Here is a 9457-nt window from a genome sequence, read left to right on the forward strand (position 1 = left end):
ACGCGTAATAGTGGTATCCATTTCGACATTCGGACACATCTTGCAGCATCTACCGTAACAAGGTTGTATGGTATTGTCCTGAAAACCAGGCAGTTTGCTGCGAACAATGGTCTGTTTGAGGTTTGGCGGTTCTTTAAAGGTGAGAAGTGGAGGTGTGGGTAAGGTCTTGGCGAGGTGCTCATCCTCATTGATAATGTGGTGCAGGCTGCGAAGAACATGGTGTAGTTTTCTTTATTGTCGTCCTTCTGTAATAGCTAAATGGCCAACTGTAAATTTTAGGTGTGGAATCCAGTGTCCCCATGCTCTCAATGCTACACTGGGACATTGTAGGCATTCACAGGTTCCAAACACTCAGCTCACGTGACAGCTTCTGTTTTGGGGGGAAGGCAGAGGGGGTTTCTCAGAAGTTAGGTGCCGGGACCGAACGCCGGATTTTCTGTCCGCAAACGCTTAAGGCCAAAATCAAATTGTATTATTACTCTTGACAGCGTCAGGATGTTTTAAGTAGTTTGAAGAAATGTGAGTGTTGCAGGCTCGTGTGACGGTTCCCCATCCCTGTATTCAGGAGCATGCGTGGCCTACCCGAACCGAAGGCCCCTGAGGTGACTTTGAGCGGACGCGGCAGGAGCGCTCCAGTTGGAGGGTGGGTGCGGTGCAGTGAGATAGGGAGGGAGTACGTCTGCTGTCATTATGCTGGGATTAATGTTCCGACAGGCCAAAAGCCATCCGAGTGTGAGTACAAGGCGCGCGGGTGGGGGAAGCAGCCGAGAATCGCGATCTCCTCCCGCCCGACCTTCCATCTCCGCATTCGACCGGGCCATGTGGAGGGGGCGGCTTCTATATCCCTTAGGCCGCAGTCACCTGCCTTCCGAGCTGCAGTTTCTCGTGCTCTTTTTTATTTTGTTTTAATAATCATATCAATAATAAGTGTGTCTTAAGTTTTAACTTGACGGCCCTGATTTAACTCCGTTTTAGTGGTAATTTGACCATTAAATAGGCGCGTTTTCATCAAACTGTACTGGCAGGGTTTTGATAGGGGTCTGCAGCGATTTCATATTTTTGCTACTGAGTTTTACACTTTGCTTTTGTACGTGGCTTTATATCTGAAAGGGCTGTTTTTTTTAAAAAAAAAACTTCTCGGATTGTTTGTTTTTGCATAACTCACCAAGGAAATTAGAAGTTTATCAGTTAAGAACTTGTTTGTGAAGGCTAAGGGCTTTTTCTACCCACAACGCAACCCATTTATTTGTAACTTTCGAACTATTCTGCAGTTTCATAGTTCTGCATAAACAACGTTTGGTGGGTGCTGCTGCATCCTGGTCATAATGATGACTGCGGTGATGACTGCCTCTGTTTTCTGTCACTTATTTTGGCATGAGTTCTAAATGCTATTAGTGTAACTTTCATTTTATTTAGCATTAATCAGTAGTATAAGTAATTGAGTTGAAGTTCAAATGTTTATTGGCCTTGAGATTGCTGACATTAGTTTGGCAATGTTTACCATAACTGAACTCTGACCCCTCAAATGTGTTGACTTCCACAATATTGGTTTGCTCTCAATCACCTGGAATCTCAGTTGAGCTGTATTTTTTACAAAACATCTGAAACAAGTGTAGACCAAAGCAATAAAAATACTTAAATCATAAAGTTAAGATTTCTTGTGGCCCTTGATCAGTTGTGGAAATGTATACAGACTTGAGTGCACATGGGTAAACTATAACTTGAACAAAGGTACCCTGTTAGATTTAATTGACTTGCATTTGCAAGTGGAGTGGGGAGAAGACCATCCCACAGATTTTGCATACTGTTTGCTTCTGAACTTAATGTGTAGCAAATATGGTGACGACAGATTGACCTTGAAGGAAACAGGATTTCTTCATTGTCCTTGTAGTTTGCCATGCATTTGCCTATTCTGATGTTTTGAGTCTTTATATGGAATATTAACATTTCTTCTGTTTCCTCTAATTGTATGGAGCAAGTTAATTTTAGTCCAAATTGTTGTCTGCTGAGGAGTAGAATAAATGCAGCAATTTTTTGGAAATGTCAAAATATAGAAAACTCATGAGTAAAAGAGCAATTTTTGACATACCTTGCATCGGGTTACTAAGCCTTTTTCTTTTTAAAGGTACTAAAGCAAGAAAACATTGAGTTTGCCTTCAGTGACCTTGTGATGACTACTGGAGGTTATTAATTCCACTAGATTGGAAGTGTAAATACTTGAGCACTGTTTAGTTAAAATTGAGTTAAATGTTTACTTTTGCTGAATTATGTGAGTGAAAGAATGCAGCAGTCATGATGTTACATGCAAGCTACTCCCATATATAGAAATGTCTCACTGAACTTCTGCAGGTTCTGACTAGCTTTATAGTGAGTTTGAACAACATGTTGAACTTATTTAACAGCTAGGATTGTTTTCCTAACCATTTCATGGTTCTGTTAATGTATTGCTGTGTATAATTCACTTTCTTTTTTCTTTGTAGCTAATTCCATTGTTTGTCTTCATTGGAGCTGGAAGTTTAGGAGCAAGCATGTATCTCCTGCGGCTTGCTCTTCGTAACCCTGATGTTAGGTGGGTGGTAATTGAGCTGTAACATAGTGTACTTATTTGAATGTACAAGCTGTACTTAATCTGTGTATTTGTTAGCTATACTTTCACTGTCACATGACTAATTTAGTCACAGATGTAACATGATAGGACTTAACTAAACTGTAGTATAATATGCTTTGGTAACTAAGGTTTTGTGACTTAAGTTGTATGTCATGAATTGGGGATCTACCTCAAGGAGGGGAAAAGGTGAGAATGTGTTGGCAGTGAACTCCAGAGCTTGTTGCCTAGGTAGCAGTGTAAGCAACAATCATGGAACAATTAAAATCAGGTGCACCATAGTAGTAGTGAATTCTAGATGCCCTGACAAATTTAGATTAAACAAGCTTGTTTTCAACTTGGTGTCTTATTTGACTCTGGGCATCTGATTATTTATTTGCACAGTCACAAATGCCACCTATTTCCAACTGCTTAACTTTGTTTCTGTTTCAGCTTATCTGCTGAAACCCCCACTTGCAGTTCTAGTCCAGGTTAGAGGTAACAATGCTTTTCTGGCTGTTCTCCCACTTTTTGTCATCCAAGCTTTTGCATGTGTGTTCATTTGTAAGTCTTGTTCACTCTTACCCTATGCTAATGACCTATTTTGGTGTCAGACCAAGCAAAGTCCTGATTTTTGAAGCTTTAAAATTTCTCCAAGGCCTTATCCTATGTATCTGTCTTCTGTCTGACTCACTGATGCATGGTGCTCTAATACTGGCATTGTCAGCAACTCTGGTTTTAATTGCTCCATCTTTTGGTTTATGCACCTTCAGTTACTTGTGACCTGAGATCTGGGATTTTTTGTCTCCTTAATGACAGCAAGTGGACTGCGGTGATTCAAGAAGGCAGCTTGCCAAAACTTTCTCGGGTACCTAGGGATGTGCAATAAATGCTGGCCAGTCAGTGATCTCCATCTCCCACAAATTAATTTCCTTTTTTTAAAAAAAACTTGTCAAAAATTTCACTTCGTCACCTGATGTAATATCTCTTTAAATAGCCTTTTACTATTCTTCCTGTGAAGAATTCTTAAAGATGCTAGATCTATATCATTTGTCTGTGTGTAATTTTAGTTCATATTGGTAAGATTGTGTAAGTGAGAATCACTGAACTCCTGATTTTAGAATCCAAATTTTCCAAAGTGGGATAACGGCAATTAAGATAAAAAGGAAATTAACTTCTGCCAATATGTTCAAAAAATAATTTGTGGCTTTTCAGTTTTGTGATAGTGTTAATACAGATTTTTTTCTGTACACTTCTGAATGCTTATTTGCAGCATTTATAAGCTTTTAATAACTTTTGATTTTAATGGTTTCTCAGTAAATGTTTGTTTTTCAGCAGATCAATTGATGAATAGAATGTTTACATTTTTAATCAGTAATTTGTCGAAGTAAAACTTTATTTCTTGAACCATCCATTCATGTGGCATGTTTTTGTTGTATGTTTTCCCTTTGTCCACTCAGCTGGGATCGCAAGAATAACCCTGAACCGTGGAATAAGATAGCACCCAATGAACAGTACAAGGTAATAAGTTAAGAACTGATTTTCATTGGAAGACTACTTCACTTGTTAGTCTTTCATCCTGATTGTTGTGCATACATTATAAGTCATGAAAAAATTCTGCCAGTGAGCTGAAACCAAGCTACTGCCTTTGTATAAAGCTGGACTACAGCAACATGGAAATAACTTTTCTGGGAAATACCTTGTGTGTGTTTACATAAACCCTTAATGTTCTACAATGAGCTTTACTGCCCTCACTCTGCCATATATGCACATCTTTGAGGCAGCAATTAATGTGCAGTTCCACCATTTGGCTTAAGTTACAAATGTCAGTGTAGATGATATTAGGGGTATTAACAAGATGAAGTGAATAGACGAAATGATAAATTGAAATGTGGATCAGTGTTAAACCGAGTGTCCAGCACAATTTGGACCTCTGAGACAAATGGACTCCAAATAGTTTAAAATGTGTTGAAGTCTTGTGGTTCATCTAAGTTGTATTGATGGATAACTAACAATATCTTCAACCTAAGAGCTAGGGATGGGCCCCTGATCTCTTGAGTCTGCCATTCTACATGTTTGTAGACTTTGGCCTCACCTACTTGCCTGTCTTAACCCTTGATTTTTTTTCTTCTGAATTTAGAAGTCTTAACTGCTTTTATCTAATCTGTTCTAGAATAGTAAATTTCAAAGATGAGTAACTGTCTACAGGAAGATGTTCTTCCTAGTTGCTGAGTTGAAACATCTTACTTTTGAATGATATCCCTCTTGTTGTAGAAGAATTTGGAGTGGCCACTTATCTATCCTGTGACATCTCAATCTTGTGTTTTAGTGAGATCACTCTCTCTATGTATCTAGAGGACTAGAAAGTATGAGGTTAAACCTGTTTCAGATGTACAAATCGCTGGTTAGACCTGAAGTGCTAGAATTGCTGAGTGCACAACAGAGATTGCAGGTAACTTTCTGCCAATGTGGTACCTACTTGAGTTTGAATTGAAAAGAAATTATGCTAACCAGTCTTGTATTCACTGCCATATAGATAGGAAAGCTTGCACCACAGATTTAACTATTTTGAAAGTGCAGAGTTTGAAGAAAATCTATTTCTGCTCCGAATCTGGATCTAGTGATGTAGTCTTAAACTTAGAGCTTGTTGTTTCAGCAGTGAATTTGGGCACCCTTCCTAACAATGGTAGAAACTCAAATATTTGGCTAGAAAAGGTTTACATTTAAGCTGGAACTTTGATCTAAAAATTCCCTTGGTTTTCTTTTCTCTTTTAGTTCTTTTCTGTGAACATGGACTACAACCAACTGAAGAAGGATCGGCCAGATTTCTAAAGGTTGAATGTGGACCACCTTGTCCAGGTGGTTTTATTAGATTATAAAATGCCAAATATGAGCCCTTGGGGCCAATATTGCTACTGTAACTGTTTTAGTGCACCATTCAGGAATCAGATTGTATTTCATTTGTGTGTGTATATATGAAACTGAGAATAAATCTCATGTGCACTACCTATTTCACTTTGTTCATTGCTGTTTGTCAATGGTATCTCATTACTAGCCACTCAATGGGAGGTATGAAACAGCAGAAACTCTGGTTTTATGTCTTAGATTATTTAAATAAAAAATGTTAGTATTAGTCAGCGATAAATGGAGCTACTTGACCACTAAGCTAGATACTCACCTTGTGTGTTTTTGAAAACCTGTTCATAAATGAGATTTTATTGCCTTACTAGATTTAAATGTTGCTCTAGCCCTGACATGCAGTTTTGAGAACATAATCGCAGTTATCCAAGTAGGAGACCTAGTAGAATAAGTTAACAACTGCAGTTTTTTAAACCTGTGATTTTAGTACAAATTAGGTTCAATGCAGAATAATTTAATGCCATGTAGCTCAGTGCAGTAAATACTGTTTCTTTTACAGACTTTAGTTTTAATTTCTAACTTTACCAGATATCCTTTGCCCAAGGTCAGTGGCTATAAATCTGTTGGGTTTTGAATCTTCTATGTACTTCTAAAAGTACCCTTTAGAGAGATTTCTCAAAGGCAAGTGTTTCATAAAGAACAGTCAACACATGGTTAGGCTCCACAATAAACTTGATTTTTAAAAATTAAATCCTTTTAATCTTATTTACTAATATCAGAGTTCAGATAGCAAGGTCATGACTTGTTAAAACTTTACCAAAACGCAGAAAGAAATGCTAGTTTTATGGCCCAAACCTTTGCAAAAGTATCTTTTAGACTGAAATGTGTACAATTCCCAACATGGTCTATGCAGTCTTTAGTTTTAGGCATGAATTAGGCTGACTCCTAGTTAGACCTAACCTTTCTGAATGTAGTGAAGTTTCTCAATTTCCTACTTTTTAAAATGATTCATTTTGAAATATCACAACTGCAGCTTGACATCCAAAACAGTAAATGGTACACCCAACTGCCCCCATCCATACTCGGGACATTTCTGGCTGCAAAGTTTGCCTAAATGTTGTTCATCCTTTTGTTGCCCCAAGTGGATGGTGGGGTCTAAAGTCAATTGCTGCTGTTTAATGCTGTTTGCTATTTTTTTTTTAAACTATGTAATGCCAATTGTCCTTGCACCTTTGAAACCGCATGATACAATAGACTAATTGGAAAATAGGCCATCACAACAATGTTTGAACTAACCCCTTACTGCATAGCCCAGTATGTGCTTGTGCTGAGGTGGTTTACTTTTATTGCCATCTCCATGTCCAACCCTAGCCCAGTTGCTGCATATTTTGTGCATACACTTAATTTTAATGTGATGGTGCCAGTAAGCACCTTTTTTTTTAACAAACTGGAGTAAAAGATCTGAATCATTTTGAGTCACTATACAATGCTAATCGTTCACCTCGACTGGAGATTAAAACATAATGGTAGATCCACTTGTTTCTTTTCACCCTTGCTACTTTTGTTATTTTATATACTAGGGAATTTTGTCAGCTGATTTCTGACAATAGTGCTAAAGCCTTAATTAAACATCTCCAAGTTCCAAAATCTGAATTGATAGTGATCTTTACTGCTGTGTGCTATTGGGTTTACCTAGATTGGAACCACATCCAGTCTTTAGAAATCGAGCTTTTTTTTTTATTGGGGAATCTTAATTTCAAAATGGAACAGAAACCATGGGATCAAGTGAGGGGAAGTCAGCTATGGAACCTCTTTGGGATGTAGTTGACTCCTTGTCAGTTTCTCAAGCTGTTTTGTCATTCAGTTAGTGCCACATCCACATCTACATCTACACTAACCACCTCACCTTTTTGATGTCCTGCCTCATTTTTTCCCATGGGATTGAGGTGTGTAACAAAGAGGGAATAGATAAGTCATTGCTACATAGGCAATTGATGTTATTGTGCAAAACTGACTGCTGCACTCCTCAGCCCGTTGGCCCATCTGATCAAGATCCTGTTGTAATCTGAAGTAACCTTCACTGTCCACTACACCTCCAATTTTGGTGTCCTCTGCAAACTTCCTAACTACACCACCTATGTTCATATCCAAATCATTAATATAAACGATGAAAAGTAGTGGACACAGTACCGATCTTTATAGCACTCCATTGGTCGCAGATCTCCAGTCTGAAAAGCAACCCTCCACTACTACCTTCTATCTTCTACCTGTGAGCCAGTTCTGTTTACAAATGGCAGTTCTCCCTGTATTCCACAAGATCTAACCTTGCTAACCAGTCTCCCACGGGGAACCTTGTCAAATGTCTTACTAAAGTCCATGTAGGTCATGTCCACCAATCTGCCTTCATCAATGCTCCGTTATTTCAAAAATCTCAAGTTCACGGGACATGATTCCACATACGCAATGCCATGTTGACTATCCCTAATCAGTCTTTGCGTTTCCAAATAAGTGTAATTCCTGCCCCTCCGGATTCCTTCCAACAACTTGCCAACCACTGACGTCAGGCTCACTGGTCTATAGTTCCTTGGCTTGTCCATACTACCTTTTGTAAATAATGGTACCACATTAGTCAACCTCCAGTCTTCTGGCACCTCACCTGTGATTATCAATGATACAAATATCTCAGCAAGGGGCCCAGCAACCACTTCCCTAGCTTCCCACAGAGTTCTAGGATATACCTGATCAGGTCCTGGAGATTTATCTACTTTTACGTGTTTCAAGACATCCAGGACTTTCTCTTCTGTAATATGGACATTTTTTTTCAAGATGTCACCATCTATTTCCCCACATTCTATATCTTCCATGTCCTTCTCCACAGTAAGCACTGATGCAAATTCTCATTTGGTATCTCCCCCATCTCCTGCGGCTCCACACAAAAGCTGCCTTGCTGATCTTTGAGCGGCTCTATTCACTCCCTAGTCACAATTTGTTCTTAATGTATTTGTAAAAACCCTTTGGATTCTCCTTAACTCTGCCAAAGCTATCTCATATCCCCTTTTTCCCAGACCTGCTGATTTTTTTTCCAGCAATTTGTTTTTTGATTTCCAGCGACTGCTGCTTTTTTTTTGTTTTATGAATAAATTACATTGTAATCAATCAATGAAATACTTTCTGTGGAAACTCTTGGCAATCTGAACAAAATGTTGCTTGCCTTTTGGATCAGGAGACAACATTTTTATGCAATTTGTGCAATTGCGACTAATTTAGGATAGGAACGTAATCTTGTGTAGTGTCTACATGAGAGCTATATGTATGAATACCCTGAACTATCATAGAATTTGGGGTCTAGATTAGAGTGGTGCGGAAAAGCACAGCAGTTCAGGCAGCATCCGAGGAGCAGTAAAATCGACGTTTCGGGCAAGAGCCCTTCAGGAATAGAGGCAGCGTGCCTGCAGAGTGGAGAGGTAAATGAGAGGAGGGTGGGGTGGGGAGAAAGTAGCATAGAGTACAATAGGTGTATGGGAGTGGGGATGGAGGTGATAGGTCAGAGAGGAGGGTGGGGGAAGGTCCCGATGCTCCGAACAGTACCCTTCCACTGATGCTCTCATTCGTTTGGCTGAACTGGTCCTCACCCTTAACAATTTCTCCTTTGAATCCTCTCAATTCCTCCAGACCAAAGGGGTAGCCATGGGAACCCATATGGGCCCCAGCTATGCCTGTCTCTTTGTTGGCTACGTAGAACAGTCCACCTTCTGTAGTTACACCGGCACCACTCTCCAACTCTTCCTCTACTACATCAATGACTGCATCAGCGCCACCTCATGCTCCCGTGAGGAGGTTGAGCAATTCATCAACTTTTGAATACCGAACAACCCAGATGGCCTCCTCCTTCAAAGACCGCAATTTCCCCTCAGACGTGGTTGGCGATGCTCTCCACCGCATCTCCTCCACTTCCCACTCCTCCAATCACCACCAGGACAGAACCCCACTGGTCCTCACCTACCACCCCACCAA

At 39.7% G+C, this 9457-nt stretch overlaps 1 protein-coding gene across 1 annotated transcript; it reads left to right on the forward strand.

The window, feature by feature from the left end:
• Positions 1 to 640: 640 nt before the first annotated feature.
• On the forward strand, positions 641 to 5594 carry LOC122539959 (cytochrome c oxidase subunit NDUFA4-like). The gene is made up of 4 exons (XM_043675189.1): positions 641 to 732; positions 2481 to 2569; positions 4045 to 4105; positions 5360 to 5594. Exons 1-4 carry the CDS (start codon positions 691 to 693, stop codon positions 5414 to 5416), a joined length of 249 nt encoding a protein of 82 aa, XP_043531124.1. The 5' UTR covers positions 641 to 690; the 3' UTR covers positions 5417 to 5594.
• The last annotated feature ends 3863 nt before the right edge of the window (positions 5595 to 9457 follow it).

Source organism: Chiloscyllium plagiosum, chromosome 33, assembly GCF_004010195.1.
Source record: "Chiloscyllium plagiosum isolate BGI_BamShark_2017 chromosome 33, ASM401019v2, whole genome shotgun sequence".
NCBI classification, from domain to species: domain Eukaryota; kingdom Metazoa; phylum Chordata; class Chondrichthyes; order Orectolobiformes; family Hemiscylliidae; genus Chiloscyllium; species Chiloscyllium plagiosum.

Bases quoted from the DNA above. Each gene is read 5' to 3' on its own strand.
- LOC122539959 (XM_043675189.1), top strand. From the start codon at position 691: ATGCTGGGATTAATGTTCCGACAGGCCAAAAGCCATCCGAGT. The intron at 2,570-4,044 runs GTGGGTGGTAAT...TTGTCCACTCAG, and splicing joins CTTCGTAACCCTGATGTTAG to CTGGGATCGCAAGAATAACC. The intron at 4,106-5,359 runs GTAATAAGTTAA...TTTCTCTTTTAG, and splicing joins CACCCAATGAACAGTACAAG to TTCTTTTCTGTGAACATGGA.